The sequence below is a fragment of the Aythya fuligula genome, chromosome 28 (assembly GCF_009819795.1).
Source record: "Aythya fuligula isolate bAytFul2 chromosome 28, bAytFul2.pri, whole genome shotgun sequence".
Classification (NCBI taxonomy): Eukaryota; Metazoa; Chordata; class Aves; order Anseriformes; family Anatidae; genus Aythya; species Aythya fuligula.
This window is the reverse complement of record NC_045586.1, coordinates 135,501-153,948: the sequence shown is the minus strand read 5'-3', so window position 1 is coordinate 153,948 and position 18,448 is coordinate 135,501. Positions and strand designations below refer to the sequence as shown.

General features: G+C 43.5%; 2 protein-coding genes across 4 annotated transcripts in view; one reads left to right on the top strand and one right to left on the bottom strand.

Moving 5' to 3' along the window:
* Window positions 1–4,014, bottom strand: part of LOC116499495 (GON-4-like protein) — a 29,872-nt gene extending 25,858 nt beyond the window's left edge. For both annotated transcript variants that reach the window (XM_032204245.1, XM_032204246.1), the window contains exons 1-3: window positions 3,611–4,014; window positions 1,439–1,600; window positions 485–681 (exon numbers count right to left, since the gene is read on the bottom strand). In XM_032204245.1, coding sequence (XP_032060136.1) covers window positions 485–681; window positions 1,439–1,600; window positions 3,611–3,968 — 717 coding nt within the window. In that variant the 5' untranslated portion in view covers window positions 3,969–4,014. The remainder of the gene's footprint in view (window positions 1–484; window positions 682–1,438; window positions 1,601–3,610) is intronic.
* A 575-nt stretch (window positions 4,015–4,589) lies between these two features.
* SYT11 (synaptotagmin 11) lies at window positions 4,590–18,396 on the top strand. 2 transcript variants are annotated; one of them, XM_032204346.1, is made up of 4 exons: window positions 4,590–4,753; window positions 9,295–10,118; window positions 13,407–13,527; window positions 15,351–18,396. In XM_032204346.1, the coding sequence occupies exons 1-4, from the start codon at window positions 4,720–4,722 to the stop codon at window positions 15,659–15,661; spliced, it is 1,290 nt and encodes a 429-aa protein (XP_032060237.1). In that variant the 5' UTR covers window positions 4,590–4,719; the 3' UTR covers window positions 15,662–18,396. The 2 variants fall into 2 exon arrangements, with proteins under 2 accessions (XP_032060237.1, XP_032060236.1); XM_032204345.1 differs by having other exon boundaries at window positions 4,591–4,753; window positions 13,407–13,530.
* The last annotated feature ends 52 nt before the right edge of the window (window positions 18,397–18,448 follow it).

Sequence of the window (18,448 nt, the reverse complement as noted above, 5' to 3'; positions counted from 1 at the left end):
TCCAGGGAAGGTAGGCACCTGTGAGATGTTTACAGGCCACATGACAAAGAAAGACATTAACTTACGGCACTCATACAAAAACAGCTGGTGAATCTGCCTGAAAGAAGGGTCATGTCAGTCTCCAGTTTGTTTTCCACATGGATTGCAAAACATGAAAATATTTGACATCACCTGGACTAGAACAGTACTAGATGGAGAAAAGAAATGCACAATTTTTGATCCTGGGGAAAACAAATAGCATTTCTCTCCAGAAACTGCTCATAGGACAAACTGAAAGATACGCAACTGACATATACATAAACCTGGAACCAGAAGCATTAATTTTAGTTAATCACGTCAGTGAATTCAGTTCACTCATACTACTGCTATTAGGGTACAGTAAAACAGACCCATCTGTCACAAAGTGGAAGTCAGGGACCCACTAATAAAGCCAGGTAACTTGTACGTACATAACATGTATGTTTGCTGTATTAAGCGCACTCACATGTAGGATGTTTCGCACATTGACAACTGTCAGGTTATGCTGCTTAGCACCGTCTTCTAAGGTGCGATCAAGGGTATCATCCAGTTTGATGTCGCAAGACAGAGAGCCCTCCTCTTCTTGACTTTTCCCTTCCCTCTTCCGTTTGTTTGCTTTCCTCCTCCTCTTTCTTCTCTCAATATCTTCTCCATCTTGCTCCTCTGAAAATTAACAATGAAAATTAAAAATCTAAAAACTCAGATAATTCACATCCAGCACATTCAAACAGTATGAGTTTTTTTTTTTTAATTAAAAAAATAGAATTATGTAGATTCTAAAGTGACAACAGCTTGCCAACAGCCGATAATGAAATCTTCCAAATAGAAAAGGCCATAAGAGCTAGAAGCAGTGGTTTTGAACAAAGAATTCAAGTTCTGTAGGACCTGAGCAAGTCACACTAGTCAAGCAAACAAAGGTTACATATCTGATACCTCTACTGACTGATTTTAAAGAGTAGTCTCAGCACCCCTTCTACACTTTTCCAGAAGGAGCTGTTTTAAGTATGTGGTCAAGATTAAAACAGCAGCAAAACTACAGGCCCAACGCAGCAAGACTTAAAATGTTTCCCAAGCAGTGCTGTTTTGCTGATTCAGGGAAATGAAAGCAGTCAGAACTTTCTCTGAAGGAAAACAGACTTTTTAGTAACTGAAAAACGCGGAGATCAACTCCAGCAAGTTTCACTTGAATACTAGTGGTTTTGTGAATTCAGAACACATAATGGAAGTGAAATTTCAGAACACAAGATAAAAGCTTCAGAACACATTGCATTTGAACACTCCCCAACGTGGCACACATACACATCCCATGTTCCTTGTCTACCATACCACGTCAGATGTCTGCTCCTTGCACAAAGCTAACCCAATGGAACAAACAGCCCCAAACTCTCATTTTCCTCACCAGTCTGCTGGGGACACTCACCAGTTCTGGTGTTCTTCAATGGCTTCATCATGGTAGGACTTCTAACAGCCAGCTGTGAAGAACTTCTCGCTGGAGACTCCTGCGCTGCAGACTGGTTGTCAGGCAGATATGGATCTCTCTGCAAATTTACTGCCACCTCTGTATACAGCTTAGGAGTTTTCCCTGTAAACAGTATACAGGAGGCTGTAGTCAGATACGCCATACGGACACAAATAAGCAAAGTTAAAAGGCTGCTACTACAAAAAATTCATCCTTACATCTGTTAAACCAACTGCACAAGTCATGCTCCCTCACCCAGTTTGTGAAAGAGATCCAGGTACACTGAACACTTCAACAACAGCAGTCCCACGTTACTGTCCTCCAGAAACAAATCCAGGTGAAGCAATGCTCACCTCCAGCTATTTCAGTCTCGCTACCTGCATTATCAGTTTTGCACAGCTGTGCTCAAAACCATCCCTGTCAAATGATCTAACCACCAAAAAATAGTGATTTCTTTGAAGTGTGGTTGCTTTCCCTGTTGAATAAACAGGGCTGCAACAACACAAGTTAACAGCTAGGGGCAAGCACTCCTTCACCCAGTCAGAACAGCCTTGTTGACTGCAACCTTAGCATGCACTTTTGTTGTTACCCTGGGCTAATTTCAGACTGTACTGCTGCTGAGAGGTCCAACGACATTCCTTCCCACTCCCATTCCGCACGGTTCTGGAAGTTAAGTAGGCCGGGATAGCAACTGTAAACTGACCACTATGCCAGCACAAAATCAGCTTTCAGTCAAATCAGCGAGCTAAATCACAGCAGCACAAGAAGCAGAGACAACACTTCTCACAAGCAAATAAGGAAGCACTGTCCTTTTTTGCTGCAGCCTGTAGTTTGATGCATTTACAATTAATATAAAATGTAGCTGAAACCTGAGGTTTCTTGAAAACCTTCAGTCAGGATGAAAACAATGTGTCTTCTAATAAAACCAGCTCTCCCATCCCACAGCATTTCCTGCTTTGTGCCTGCACAGCTATTTGGGTAGTCACACACTAAATAAGATCAAGGGGTTGAACCATACAGAGAGGAAAAAACACCCCCCCCCTTTTCTTTTCTTTGCTAAATCAATTTTCCAATTTCATTGAATTCAGAGACAAAGATGTATGCCAGGAAAAGAAAAAGATGAATACAACATGCAGTTTGGGAAGACAGGACCACCACTTCTGTCAACAGACAAAGAAGATCTGAGCTACAAAGTGAGCATCATTTTGATCATGACCACCTCACCTCTTACACAAGGTCACACATCACAGTTTCACCAAGTAAACCTCTGAGCAAGCAAGGTTTAACGCAGCCTTTTTTACATCAACTTCCAAATCATCTCTTTCCACAGCAAACTTGTAACTTTGTTAACACAGGTCCTACTTCAATGGCTCTCCTAAGGGGTCAGAGTAGAGTCCCACACAAGTGCCACTCTAGACTAAATCTTCTGAGAATGAAAACAAGGGTGGATAAAAAAAAATAAAAAATAAAAACCGGGACTTTTAGAGGAAGCAGCTTGTACTTTTAAAAGTCTTTACACCTCAGTAGCAAATCACTTCTTTTGAAAAACTAAATGCCAAACAATTCTTTCAGATCAAAGCTCGAATTTACAAAGACTTGTGTAAAGACCAGCTGAAAGTCAAATACCCTGCACAACAGATTTTTTTTTTTATGACAGTTATTATTAGGATTGATCACTACACAAGGTCCACAGAAGATTAAACACAAAGATTAGACCAGGAAAATGTGCGTAAAGACTGTAAAATTGGATACTTGAGAAATCTGAAAGAAGCTACTTCAAAAGTGTGCAGTGTTTGGTAGTGCTGCTTAAGTTCTCCATTTGTTTCCTAATATTTCGAGGGAGGAAAAAGTAAAAAAAAAAAAAAGAAACATTTTAAATTGGAATGCCTTCTAACCTGTACCACTTAAGAACCAATTAAAAAAAAAAAAAAAAGAAAAAAAAAGGAGAACAAAAGCAAAGAGCAGAGGTTACAAACCCCTCCCGCGGCTCACCCTCACGGCGAGGAGGCCGCAGAGATTCCCTCAGCGTCCCCTCTCCCGGGGGAGCTCCTGGCAGCCCCCCGGCAGCACGAGCCCCTCGCCTCGCGTGTTCACACCGGGCAGCACCGGCGGGATCCCAGCGCACGCATTTACCTTCTCTGCCCCCTTCCAGGTTTTTAACGTCTTCGGCGAGCTCAGCGGCAGAGCACGAATCTTGCGCGCCGGGGCAGCCGTCGGCGCTTTCCTGACTGGAAGCCGGGGCCACCTTCGCGGGGAGCCTCTTTCCGCCCTTAAGGAAAGCCTCCCCGGGTCCCCTCCAGCCCGGGGGCGGCCCGGCGGCCCTGCCCGCCGCCGGTTTCACGGGGGAGCTGCCGTCGACGGCGCCCGCCACCGAGACGCCTCCGGGCGGCTCCCCGTCCTCCCCGGCGCCGCCCCGCTCCCGCGGGCTCTGCAGCCCCGCGACCACCGCTCTCCTCTTCTTGCAGGGCAACATTTTCAGCGAGAGCGACATCTCGGCGCCCACCTAGAAGACAGGAAAGCGGCTGGCCGCGCCGCGGGGCCGCCGGCCGGGCCCCGCCGCCCCGTCCCGTCCCGTCCCGTCCCGCTCCGCTCAGGAAGCGGAAGCCCCCGTCGGGGCCGCGCGCAGGCGCCGCGCCGCCATGTTGGGGCGCTGAGGGAGCGGCCGCCATGTTGGCGGGGCCGCCAGCCCCGCCGTGACGACCGCGGGGGACCGCAGGCGTCGGGGAGGGGGGGGGACGGAGAAATGAGGGGCGCCGCCATTTTTACGGGGCGGCTGCGTGGTGACAGAGCCTCGCTCCCCGCCTGAGCCTCGCCCCCGCCTCAGCGGGGCTGCGCCGTGCGGGGAGAACCGAGCCGCAGCTCCCGAACGCTCGGAAGCGGCCCCTTGTGTCCCGGGAGCGGGAGCGCCGCCTCCGCAGCCCCCGCACCGCTGCCCCCCGGGGCCTCGCCTCTGCCCGCGGCCCCGTCCCCGCCGCCACCGCCCGCCCGGCTCGGCGCCCGGAGCGCCGCCACTTGCCGAGTCACCGCCGGGCGGCTCCGGGGCGGGGCGAGGCGGTGCGGGAGGGGAGGTGGTGGTGGTGGGGGGGGGAGGCGGTCCCGGGGCCGGGCGGGGCGTGCGCTGCATCGGGACCAGTCGGCAGCTCCTGCATCCCGGGCGAGGAGCATCCTCCGGGCGGGGGCCGGTACCGCGGCGCCTCCGCACCGGGTTCCGCATATTCGGTCGCTCCGGCTTATCCCGGACCATGGCGGAGATCACCACCGTCCACCCCAGCTTCGGTGAGTGGGGCCGGGCCGCGCGGAGGGCCCCGCTCCTCCAATTCCACCCCCGAGCCCCCCCCGCCCCCCTCCGCCAGTGCTGAGCCAGGCCCTGCCTGGTGCCACCGCCGCACCCCCCCCTCCCTCCCCCCCCCTCCCTCCCCCCCCCCCGCCTCACAGCGACGGCCCCGTTGGCGGCCAACACCCCAACACCCACCGGCAGCCGGGGCTCGCCCCCCCCGCCGAGAGGATGCGAACGGAGCTGGAAGAGCCCCGCTGGGAAGAGCGGGAGCCCCGCGGCTCGGCCCGGCCGCCGGTACCGCGATGCCTGGGCCCGGCCGCGCCCCAGCCTTTGTCTGCGCCTCCCCGCGGGCCGCCGGGGGCCGCGGGAGCGGCTGCGGGCCCGGCAAGGCGGTGCCCACCGGGGGAGGGGGGGGGGGAGGGCGGGGACGGTGCGGGGGGGTCCCCGAGGCGGGGGCGGCGGCAGCCTCCGGCCGAGCGAGGCCCCCCGGGGCTGCGAGGAAGGCGGCGGGCAGCCCTGCTAAATCATCGCCTGCGAGACGGCCCCGAAGTGCCCCCGCACGGCCACGCGTGGGCCCCGCCGTGGCTGCGGGAGGTGTTCGCGGCCGGCTGGGCCGCCGGCAGCACCGTCTGCCTGCCTCCCCACCGACCGCGAAGGTGCTCGTGCTGTGCCCGCAGGGCCTGGTGGTACGGCAGCTGGGGTGTGCGTCAGGTTGGTTTCTCCAGCCTCGCAAATTCAAATTGCTGCCTCTTTCTGTCCTCCAGCGATGGACTGACCTTCCCTTCCAGCTGTAAGGCCCAAGAGTTAAAGCACGGTCACTACATTTCCTTTAAATTCTAAAACGCTTTATAATAATAATCCATGCTATACCATTTATCTAATATGCGCATTTACCTTTTACATCTTTCCTGGAACCCGAGAGCCTCGTACTGCCATAATTCAGCTGCTGGCCACCGGTGTCCATTAGGGTATAATCAGCAAACACCAGTATTAAAAAGAAGTTTTCAATGATTTTTCATTAATTGAAAACATCGTTCCATATCCCAAAAAGTTAGTCAGTAGTTCAGTTAAATCTTAGCATCACATCAGAACAAAGATCTCATCTACAAATTTTGAATAAAAAAAAGTTATTTTTGATAGAGGGGACAAAATAGGCTGCTGTGTTATTTAAAATGGGCATTCAAAACACTATTCTGTGCAGAACCTTCAAAAGCTACACTAAAGTATTTTTTTAGGTAGCTTTGTATCTGTGCAGCTTAAAACTATAAGGAATTAGGGAAAAATTTCATGAATGTATGGAAAGATTACATAAAGTAGGAGTCTTCAGCCATGAAAAGAGAGGTGCCAGAAGAAGCACAGAGCAAGTAGGGAGTGATCATTTCTTACTCTTTCTTTCAATACAAGAACAGGCATCAAATGAAGTGAGGTGAGGTAGGCTCAAAATTAAAGCAGTTGATTTTTCAGGCCACATAACTAAGCTGAGGAACTCTTTGCCACAAGGCATTGTAGGAGCCAAATTCAGGAGATCAGACATTTTGATGGAAGACAAATCGCAGAGACTCAGCTGACGCTTCCTAGTGTGACTGCTGGTTGCTTCTTCTAAGATCGTGTATCAGGAAATAAAAGGTACAAGAGCTGATTCTTTCAGGACACACTAGAAACAAAACCCACAAAAACTGAGATCAGGACAAGAAAGGAGTTTCAGCACTTGTCTTTTTTTGCATATGCACTGAAGCTTATTGTATCTGTATATGGCTGAATTGTACTGTATTCAAATTGGCTGTTAAAGACCAATTGCCTCATTTCAAGGAACATTAAATAACAAAATAAAGATATGCATATTACTGTTTAGTTAATGTTGTCAATACCTCTTGCTTTAGTTATTCCTGTCCCATGACTGTGCTTGGCAGTAGGGCCTAAGCCAGATCTATCTGTGGAGTTGGTCACCGTGTGAACGATATCCAGCCTCAGTAAGGGAAGATTTCTATCTAATTAAATGTGATTCTCCTAATTCTGCAAAAAGGAGGCGTATTGTTACTTGAAAATCACAGTTTTCCCTCAGTTTATCAGATAATCAGGTTATAGTCTGCTGGTCTTGTCCTCAGGACTAGTAACCTGAATGAAAAATAATGTAGAAAGAACAGAGAAGATAAAAAATTAAGATGCTCTCTGCAGTTTCAGGTATGAGTTTGGAAGATTATTTTCTGTTGCTTAAGGTACAGAATGAAATTAAGAAAATCAGACAAGTTTATCTTTTGTACCGGCTGTTGCATTTAGCTATTGTCATGGCAATAATTTTTTTTGTTTTCTATTCTACTGTGGAAACAATTTGCAAAACTTGTGAAGAAAAAGACAGGGCTAGATGGGTTTGTCTTCCACAAAAAATTTGCTTCAATAATTAGTAAAGCAATAACACAATAATAATGATACCAATACCGTAATTGCCAAAGTAATACAGTAATATAAAAACATTGCTTTTAGTAACAAGTAAATTTTTAACCTTAAGATGTTTAGACTATACAGAAAGGTAAACACCTCAGAATCAGTGGATTGTTTACTTTTTAGATGAATTTAATTTCTAACTCCTACTTATTCCTTCTCAGTTTAAGGGGGTCAAGGAAAGTCTTGCAGAAGGCATCTGTCCAGCAGAAGATATGAATGTTGCAAGAATTAAAAACCAATTTGAATATTGTGTGTAGGGAAGGAAGGGAGTTGCTTCAGAGAGGGAGCAGTTCTATGACAACTGCAGTAAAGGTGTTTGCAAAATGCCTTCTGCGCTGTGCACTACTGGAGGAGGAGTGTCTGGGCTCAGAGGCACCCTTCCTTTTCTCCCAGCTTATTATACTACCCACAGCTAGCGTGCAAGCACCTCAATGCAATCATTCGCCTGTGTTGGTCTTCTTTTGATTAGCCGTGGAATAATCTGCTGCCCTGAAAGGAGGGATTGTCTCTGCAGTAATTGGGCCAGAAATCATTCGGTATCGATAGCACGATGTCACCAGTAGGAGTGCTGATGAAGATAAGGTGCTGTGGTTGCTTGGTGGGTTTTGCCATTGCTGTGTGCGCTAGGCTCTTAATTTAACGTCTGGCCATTAGAAGAGAGAAATCGGGTTGCTGAGGCCCGTTTGAGCATCTCCGGTGCGTAGTCTCCCCAGGCTGTCAGCCCCTCTGCAGTGTTTGGCCATCCTTACTGTGAATTCCCTCCCTCTAATTTCTCCCTGTATTTCCCAGTGTTACAGTCTGTGTGTGGTGCTCTTCATCCCTTTGCTGTAGGGGGGGTCTGAGAAGAGCCTAGCGCTGTCTTCCCACTAAGAAAGTGAAGACAGCAAAAAGATCTCTTCCTTTTCCTTCTCTTTTATGACTGAGCATACCCAGCTCTTTCAATCCATCCTCATCTTCCATCTGCTCACCATTCTCCATCCTCCATCTGCTCCAACTCTAATTATCTTGGTGGCCCTTGACTAAATTTCTTGAATACATCGATATAATATACCGGAGAAATCAAAACTCCTGGTTTCATTCTGGGGAGGTTTCAATACCTCCCCAAAGTCAAGTGTTATAAATAGAAAATAACTAGCATGGTTGCTAGAAATTAATGCAGTGCCTTTTTATTCTGGCCTGTCATTGCTGAAGAATCCAACTGACAAACTCTAGAAAATATCAAATAATCCTGAAATACAAATACAGAATATTCTGTCTGTTGGTTTTGAACATTAGATTTTTCACATTAGAAGGAGTCTTGGTAACAGTGGGGTGGGAAGACTTCTGTCAGCAGCTGCCAGCTCATCAAAAGCTGAAAGAACGTAAATAGCAATACTGGGGTGAAAAAGCAGAGAAATGTTGAATGCAACGCAGAAGAACAGCTAGAGAGCAACCTCAACTTTTGGGTGAGACCAGTGCGACCACTACATTCGTGCATCACCCACTTTCCTAGAGGAGGCTGTGGGAATGGTCAGAATGAAAAGTGGGGGAAAAACGATCCAGCAGCGTGATACAAATCGTCATCATGTTAGAGGGACATTCACACACTGTCCCTTTCTCTTATACAGCTCAGCTCAGGGTCATATTCACCCCCCACCAGAAAGAAAAAAAGTAAAAAAAAAATCTATCCAAGGTTTAAATTGTTCATAATGGATAAGAACAGATCCAGCGTTTTGTCTGTAGTTATCGTTCCCTTCCTGTTGTTAAAATAGAACTGTGCAATGTTTTTAAACAAGGCACTACATAAAAAAGAGACTCTCCTGCAAATCAAGGAATTCTATTCGTGTGGAGCTATGTTACTGCTGGTAATAGGGGAGATTGGTTTTAGCAAGATCAGGAGATCAGCCAAGAGTAAAACTTAGGTCAGTAGGAGTGCAAAATGTTTCCCACACAGGAACACAGAAGTTACAGGAAGTCACTTTTTACTCTGGGGAAGCTTTGATACAAAGGTTATTGAGTAGTATCCTATAGATTTTCTATCCAGATGCGTCAGCTCTTGTAGGGCTATGGCAAGCACAAAGATACGAGCTATCTCCTCACTGCCTTGTCTTCCCTACAGATGTCTCTCCAGTTGTGGCAGGCCTCATTGGTGCTACTGTCCTTGTGGTTTCTGTCTCAGTAACAGTTTTTGTGTGGACATGCTGTCACCAGCAATCAGAAAAAAAGCACAAAACCCCACCATATAAGTTCATTCACATGTTGAAAGGCATCAGTATCTATCCGGAGACCTTGAGTAACAAGAAGAAAATTAACCGAATCCGGAGAGACAAGAACGGCACTCCTAAGGAGACTGGAAGGGGAAACATTTTGGTGGATGCTGCTGAATCTGGTTTAATAGGGTCTGATAAAGCTTCAGACGGGCCAAATGCAGCTCCCCACATTGATCAGCTTCCAATAAAAGTAGATTATGGAGATGAACTAAGTCCAGATCAAAGCCTCACCCCGGGAGGAAGTAAAACTTCCTCCCCGTCTTCTCCAGGGGACGATGTCATGTTGGGAGAACTGACTTTCTCAGTGGACTACAACTTTCCCAAAAAAGCACTGGTAGTTACCATTCAGGAGGCTCATGGGCTACCAGTTATGGATGAACACACTCAGAGCTCTGACCCATACATCAAGATGACAATTCTTCCAGACAAAAGGCATCGAGTGAAGACTCGTGTCCTTCGCAAGACACTGGACCCAGTCTTTGACGAAACCTTCACCTTCTACGGGATCCCCTACAGCCAGCTCCAGGATTTGGTGCTTCACTTCCTGGTGTTGAGCTTTGATCGCTTTTCTCGAGATGATGTGATTGGAGAAGTCATGGTGCCCCTTGCGGGAGTGGATCCCAGCACTGGGAAGGTTCAGCTGACCAGGGAGATTCTCAAAAGGAACATACAAGTAAGTGACTTCATGTGGTGTGACTTGAGACTGCTTGCATTATATTTGATTCCAGTTCTTTTGATTCGGGAGCCTCTGTGATCTAGTGAGCAGGAATTCTTAGGCATGAAACCCATTTTTCCACAGATGCATATTATTTTAATAATATATGGCTGTGCTCTTTTAGTTTGGCGGTTCTTTGCTGTGTGGTTATGGAGGTTTGATAATGCATAGACATTACAGAGGCATGCAAATGAGGAATGTTATAATCAACGATGCTAAGAAAAAAGCATGCCCATCTGCAAATAAGGAGCTCATGTGAGAAAGGGACATTTGTTGGTGGCCTGCCTTCTTTCACAGACTGTGTTTGTGGGGGACGGCTAGAGAGACGGGTGCTATGAATAAGTTTTATTGCAGATTCTGAGTAACTATATCCTGCTCTGCAAAGACAAATCTCACTTAAAGAGGGATTCATCTGACCATTTTAGACACCTACATTTGTAATTGTCTGCATCCAAATTTGTTACTATAGGCTGTAAGTCAGTAGAAGAACATCAGCATAGTCATCAGACTTTGACGTATGATTCTTCCTGGCCTGGAGTAGACATCTAAAACAGCTCAGATAAATCCCACCCTCTTTTTGTCACCACTTGAGGATGAAGTGTGTCTAAGCTGGTTTTGTCAAATGTAGACATCTAAAATCCAGGTGAAATGAATCCTGTTCTTAGTGTCTCGTGCTGTAAACTAGAAAGATAAACAATCCATATAAAATTATGGCTTACGTTAATGAAGATGTCTTCCGTCCTCAGGAAACAATCTCCGCAGGTGATTCAGAGGTGCTGCAGCCTCTGAGCAGCCTTGCAGCCTCCTCTGGCCCCGCTCCAACAGCCCCACATCTGCCTTGTGTTGGGGACCCAGAGCTGGACGCGGCACTTCAGGGGCGGTCTTGGTGAGAGCAGGGCAGAGGGGGACGCCCCCCTTCCTCGCCCTGCTGCTCCACCACATTTGGTGCTGCCCAGCGTGCAGTCGGCTTTCTGGGTTGCGAGGGCGTGCTGCCGGTTTGCAGCGCCTTTTACATCCAACAGCACCCCAGGTCCTCCTCTGCTATAGGGGGGTGGTACTTAGGTGTTTTTTATTTGGTTTGTTTTTTTGCTTACTTTATTTTTGCTGCCTGTCCTCCAGGTTCAATAGGAAATGTCATTTGGGGTCACTTATTGCCAAAGCATGCTGAAAATTGTTGCTGAGCTCTATAAAACACATCATGCCTTAGAGCAACCGTATTTTACTTGAAGTTTTCTTCTATTTTATGTAGCATTATTTTTTTTTTTTTAATTTTTATTATTTTTGTAAAGTTATTTAAAGGAGACTTTGTCAGCACCTCAAAACAAACCAAAAGAATCACAATAAGAATGGAGTTCTGGTGTTTGCTTTTCTAAAATTCTTGGGATGCTTTACATTCTGATAAAACAAGTAACTGGTTTAGGTTCTTTTATTGTATTATTTTCGATGCATTGACTATATCTGCTAGAATTTCTAGAAGTAATAGATTAAAAATAGAGGAAAAGATCATGCTAAATAAAAATGGATTTAATCAAGGATGCAAATTATTTAACGTTTCTTAGTAATTAAAGATAGATTTACCTTGGTGTTGGGTGCGCATTGAAAATCTGCATAGTTTCAGAGTGTCAAAACAGCTGTTACTGAACATAATTTTCAGTGTTACAGGAAATTTGAAAATCTGGAATATTGCATTGCTTTTAAAACCCAGTAAATTATTGCACTTACCCAAGCCAGCAAAGATGCACATTGAAATGAACATTCCCAATAATTTCTGACAGACCATCTAATGCAAATCACATGGAAATTAAATTAGTTTAGAACAAAAGATGCTGACAACATACACCACCAAGGCTACACACATTGTTTTCCCTTCCTCAAAAGATTAAAAAAAATGTTATCATAAAACTTTTACTATCACATTTTCCTTCTTCATGCAGATAACGAGCCTTTTGAGAAGCACCAGACCAAACAACTGCAATAGATAACCAGTGGCCCTGTGTGCTATTCCAGGGTCATTTTCTATATTATTAAGTAGCTAGCAACAGTATGAGAAGGTTATTAAATATTGCTCCCTTCCTAAAAGGGATGGAAAAAGGTACTCCCTTTGTCCATTGTATTCTGGAAGCCAAAATTCTTAATATTTCCTCCTGGGCCAGGAAATCACATATTAGCAATATACTGTATGAAGTTGTGTGTACTCACATCCCATAATTTTGCATACGCAGCAATGGCTGCCGTTCCTTACTTTTGAAAAATTTGTCTTCAAAGTAAACACACGGGAACTACTGAAATAAAGCAATGCTACCCCAGTTAGAACGAACATTTTCTTTGTTTAAGTTTACAAACAGTTTTCTCCAACTAATTGCAGCAAGAGCGTTTGAAAAACATTGTCCTCCTAGGCGATCACCAGAGCACAGCTCACATTTATTGTAGTGATTTTCCTGGTGGAAGGCAGGAGAATTCTTCCATTTGTACTGTACTGCGGGGCTACAAGTACAAGGCAGTGATGGGGACACTGCAAGATGCCAAGTCAGAGCTTTGAGCATGCAACTGTATGAGTTGTTGCAGTGGCTCTGCCATCAGTGCTGTTACTGACACCATGCAATCTCATACCCATACTGCTTTCCTCAATTGCAAGTGAACGTAATCTAAATAAACTTAATCTAAATTAGTGTCATCTCAAGGAAAGTTAATGAATACCATCTGGAAAACAAAACTAATAATCTTAATAATGTTACTCTTTGAAAGGTTGTACAGAAAGTTTAATGGAATCGTTTTTTTTCTTTTATCTTCATCCTTTACCTTGGCAGACTCAATTGATGCTGAAACTTTCAAAGTATGCCTACAGAACTTCATTACTCTCCAATCTAAGCTACACCAAAAGTCAATATACAAAGCTGCTAAAACCCACAGCTGTTTCCAGAAGCACACCTCAGATTGTAGCCAGAGCTGCTCTTTTCTCTAAGTATGTCCACCAGGTTTACCCTTAGGAAAACAGAATTCAAGGGGAAAAGCTGTAGCAATGTTTACTTTGCTCAGCAAGCACAGGGTGCAGAGCACAGGATGATTTTTACCTTATGCAACTTCATCTCCTTCTATAGAATTCATGTGGCTAAAGCTAAAAATGTAAGTAAATAGACCACCGAATTTTCCAAATTCTTAGGCATTTAGTGTAGGGAAAGAATTCTGGTGACCTCGAACATTTGCCCATATTTATAAGACCATTTTGTTGCTGTTTCTTTTTCACAGAAATGCATTAGCAGAGGAGAGCTGCAAGTCTCACTGTCTTATCAACCTGTGGCGCAGCGAATGACTGTTGTGGTGCTGAAAGCCAGACATTTGCCAAAGATGGATATCACTGGCCTCTCAGGTAGAAGCTATTTACTCCAGCTCTAAATGTGTTTGCACTCTGCTTCACAGAGTCACACAAGGACATGCAGAGAGCAATTCATAGGTTGACTGATGTATTGGACACCCTTACACAGTTTGGGGGTGCTATAACAAAATGCCACATTGTCGTTTGTAATGTGAAAGAACTTTTAAGTATAGCAAAATACAAGCTGGGTTAGGGGGAGAAGGGAAAGAGAATATATTTTACAAACAGAGCACAGTAGCTGCTGATTGTTGGATGGGAATTGTATTGCAGAAGAAAAATGCTGTGCTCTCTTGAGAGAAGAATCTATCTGACTAGAAGTGATTTTTTTCTAGTCACTGGAAAAGTCACTAGATGTTCAGTTCACTTTCAGATCTTTTTACCTGTCTTATCTGAACATCTTTTGATGGACTGCTTTTTCTCCAACTCTTTGTAAGGGTGATGGATCAGTCTAAGTGACTGAACAGATCAACAGAGGGTTATACAAACAAGACCAAATCTTTCCTTAATGTGTTACTAACAGTTGCATCTTTCTGGCACCATCTAGTTTCATGCGGGTAGCATTTTCTGAATCCAATCAAATCTCTGTGCCTCCATGCTGCCATCAGTCATCATTTCCCTTACCATCATTATGTCCACTAGGAGCTGCACATCCCTCAAATCCTGCCCCTGACAGAAGAGGGTAGAAGAGGGTGGGAGTAAAAGAGTAGGAGATAGATTTGGAATGATCTGTGACATTAAAAACATTTCTGTTTGGTTGTTTGTTGGGAAATTCTGCTGTGTGAAGAGAAGAGCAGCTGTAGTGGCGTTCCTATTCTGCAGTCACAGCTTCCCAGATTCTTGAATCCCCCTAACAAAGGTTTCTTTCTGAATTATGGGAAAATGATTGGAATCAACTTGAGACGTAGTTATTATCTGACTGATACCAAATGTAGTTCTGTTTCTGCAGCTTTTTGAGGTGCACAGAAAAAAGAATGGAGACTAGCTTTAATTCTCTATTGTAGGTCTTAACTTTTTCTCAAAAAAATAAGCTTCCCATGTATGATCTCCAAATACAGGATACATTTTTAGTAACTGTTCTCATACCTGCTGAATCTCACAAGGCTATCACCATTTCCTTATATGATCTTTTTATATTTTTATATGTATTTTTTTCTGAGTGAGATCTTTGTTTCAGTTTTAAGAAGTTAAAATTAATTTTGTGAGCTGGGCAAGTGCCTTCCAGCTTCAAAACTTGCACTATGTGTGAAAAAGGACTGGATGCCAGGTATCTTAATTTTAAACCTAAACAAACATCTGCATAAAGAGCAAGCTGACTGATAAAATAATGAGGCTGGTAGAAAAATGAAGGCATTGTTTTCAACTTTTATTGGTTTTAATACCTTCCACTACAAGTGTTTTCCATCCACAAAATCTTAAAACCATTTTGACACTTTGTGGGACTATTTCCTGAACTTGGGTAAAAATATTTTTTGTTATAGCTGACATTAAAAAATGAAGGTTTTGACCACTTGGACACTGACCTCACCAAAAAGCTACCTGTTTGGTAATTCTAGGCTTAATTACCACAATTTACATGCAATTTGCTTCTCCCAGTTTCCCATACAGGGCTGAAACTTGTAAAGAACATCAAGTGGTAACTTCAAGCTGGTTGCCCTGCAATGAAAAAATGTGCTAACAATACTCCCTTACTGCGGGAGGCGAAGTGACTTGCACAATTAACTTGTAGCTGGCTCAAGTTCAACAAGCTAAACCATATCTATTACCTCAAGGAGCATTACTGGACTGTGTTATTAGTTTGTTTCTCTCTTCTATGGCAGATCCCTATGTTAAGGTGAACGTTTATTATGGAAGAAAGCGTATAGCAAAAAAGAAGACTCACGTGAAGAAGTGCACTTTGAATCCTGTCTTCAATGAATCCTTCATTTATGACATCCCTGTCGATCTCCTTCCTGACATCAGCATTGAATTTCTAGTTATTGATTTTGACCGTACCACAAAAAATGAAGTGGTGGGACGGCTGATTTTGGGAGCACACAGCATCACCGCAGCTGGTGTGGAACACTGGCGAGAGGTGTGTGAGAATCCTAGAAAGCCAGTGGCCAAATGGCACAGCCTGAGCGAATACTAGCAGAGGTTGCGGCAGCAACAGCTGACTCATAGAACAGACTTAAACTTCGTTTTAGCTGTAGAACTAAACTTTTGTGAGCAGCAGCAGCTGATCGGTTCTCTAGTGATGTGATTTTGCAGGGCACTAAAATTCTAAAGAGCATTAAATTAAAAAAAAAAAATACCACAAATATATATAACAGTGTAATCACGCTATTGCATGCCTAATACAAACTGAAATTAGTATAACTACCAATATCAAGTTGCAGATTTTAATACAATTATCTGTCACTATGGAAGTTGTGTTTGTGCCGAACTGTCTTTGCTGGTATTCACCAAAATTGGCCTGTCTTTTTTAGGCTTCTCCCAAAGTTTCTGAATTCTGCTGTTTAACCTCTAGTTCCTTGTTAGTTTGCCTGCCCATTGATTCTTGCAGTTCTCTTCTTTACTGGTTTGGGAGTACCAACTGCATTTTCATATAAAGGTGGTTTTGAATTCTGCACTAATGCAAAAGGAAAATACAGGGGAAAATGGCACTTTCCTTCAGAGAAAAAAATAATTAATTTATCAGGTATTCAAATATTTACATTGTGATATACTTGCTATGGAGCTGTAAGGCTACATCAGAGGTTTGCATCTAAAATTCAGACACCAACAAACTGATCACTTTGCATTTGACACATGGAAATTAGCACAGACGTGATCTTACAGATTAATAGAATTGGAGGAACTCCACTATATTACATTTTATTTTACCCTGTCTGTGCATGAAGGGCCTGAGAAAAACAAAAACTGGCATCATTGATTCTTAAGGAAACTCTTGCTGATTATTTTAAACATTAAATCTGAAATTCTACATGATTGGTAAGTTCTGTTGTAATGGCGTAACACTGAGATCAGAAAATAGCTTGTGGAAAAGAGCTTTAAAATGAAAACTTCACCAACCTTCTCTTAAATTCATATCTGAGTGAATTTGCATTACATATGACAGCTCTCAAAAAAAATAACTTAGGGCAAAGTCTGTCACTACAGAACAAAGTCTTCAATAAGTTAATTTTTAGGATTTCAAAGCAGCTTGAGTTAGCTCTTAAACTGTGAATATGACTTAGAACATGCTTACTATTGTCTCCTCTGAAATGTAAAAAAATGTTACTTGATAAATACAACCTGCAGCACTTCAGGCTATTAACCCTGAATAGTCAGTAGTTTTGAACAGAAGTTCATAAAGTTCCAGAAATATGAGTGAAGTTTGGAAAGAGCTGCATTAGATCTCACTGTAAACACACTAGCCTGACATTTTTTTTTAATATCAGATTAATATCTGGGCAAGTGACATGATTTGGCTTCTTACTACATTCAAGCCAGGAAAGGATGATAATTGGCAGCAAATAATGAATTGTAAACATTGCTGGTAAGCTGAGTGTAAATATTCATAACAAGCTGTAGAAATTCAAATTATTTCTGAAGTCTCCAGTGGAAATATAAAGCAGAACTGAGCTTGCGAAGAGGCATGTAGAAGACTGCAAATTTTCAGTATTCATTTAGTTGCATCCAGGCAGCCAGTCTGTTCTGTGCCCTGTGGAATGTAAATAATGTACCATAATTAAAAAAAAAAAAAAAAAAAAAAAAAAAAAAAGATCATTTAACTCATTTACAGGTCTTGACTACTGAATTTTAGAGCCCTCTTGGAAAAATGATCCTTTCCACCTTCTTACTTGTGAAAGTAGAATAATGGAGCAAGTCTTAGTTTTCTTTCCAACCAAAATGTAAAGCAACTGCTGCTGGGATGGCTCTTCATGCGAACAGTTAGCACTTTGTTAGTTGCCAATACTTTGTATTCCTTCCTTAGAAATTATTTTTGGAAAGCTGAATTTTCTCACTCATAACGAGTTACTCATTGAAACTTCCTTCTAGACAGTGTCTTTTTAGCAACTGAAGTTGCATTGAATCTGAAGCTCTCTATTTGTCAGTCTTGCATGGCAGATGGAAGCGTGAACTTTTGTTAGTGATTAATTGATCTTGATCACAAGGATTTTTGCCTGAGGTTATAGTAGATTTTATCTTTGTCTTAAATGCTTTCTAGCTCATGCGCTATTGGTGGCTTACAGCCACAAACAATTCTCCTTTGGAAACTGGTGTAGATCTACTTAACTCCTCATTTTTGCACTAAGCAATTGTGTTGCTGAAGTTTAGGAACTTTTCCTCAGAACTGTGCTTTCCAATGACGCTCCAAACACCTGAATAGAACACACTAACAAAAAAAAAAAAAAAAAAAAAAGTTCCCTTTTTTCCTTCAGTGTGAAAAGCATGCTTAAGCCTAGATGATCTGTATAAGATTCTTTTAGCTGAAAACAAAAGATGAACTTCTTTGTCAAGGAAACATGCTCAGGGTGAATAGACGTAGGCGATCGGGCAGGTAGAAGTAGCTCCAACACTTCTGGAATAATAGGAAACTGAAGATGTGCAGATATATATATTTTTAAAACGTAAAATAGACAGTAAGTGACAGTGGACTCACTGTAAAATCTCCCAGATGTGGTTATTCTTTACCTTGTGTCTTCTATTGTAAAATTAACTTGGACAGTTACAACTTTGTGTGAAAAAAAAAAAAAAAAAAAAGAAAAAAAGGCAAAAAACCTAACTCAACATGTGTGAAACTGCATAATGCTATAAGCTACTTGACATTATGTAATGCTATCTTGTATGTTGAATTTGTTAACGCACATTGAGCGTACAAATAAAAATTAAATCACTTTATCTGCTGGATGTGCCCTGTTTGACTGTCGGCAACACGTGCATAACTGTACTG

Excerpts from the sequence above, each read along its gene's own strand:
- SYT11 (XM_032204345.1), top strand. The coding sequence starts at position 4,720 with ATGGCGGAGATCACCACCGTCCACCCCAGCTTCG. Across the intron at positions 4,754-9,294 it reads CACCGTCCACCCCAGCTTCG|ATGTCTCTCCAGTTGTGGCA; the intron begins GTGAGTGGGGCC and ends TCTTCCCTACAG. Across the intron at positions 10,119-13,406 it reads TTCTCAAAAGGAACATACAA|AAATGCATTAGCAGAGGAGA; the intron begins GTAAGTGACTTC and ends TCTTTTTCACAG.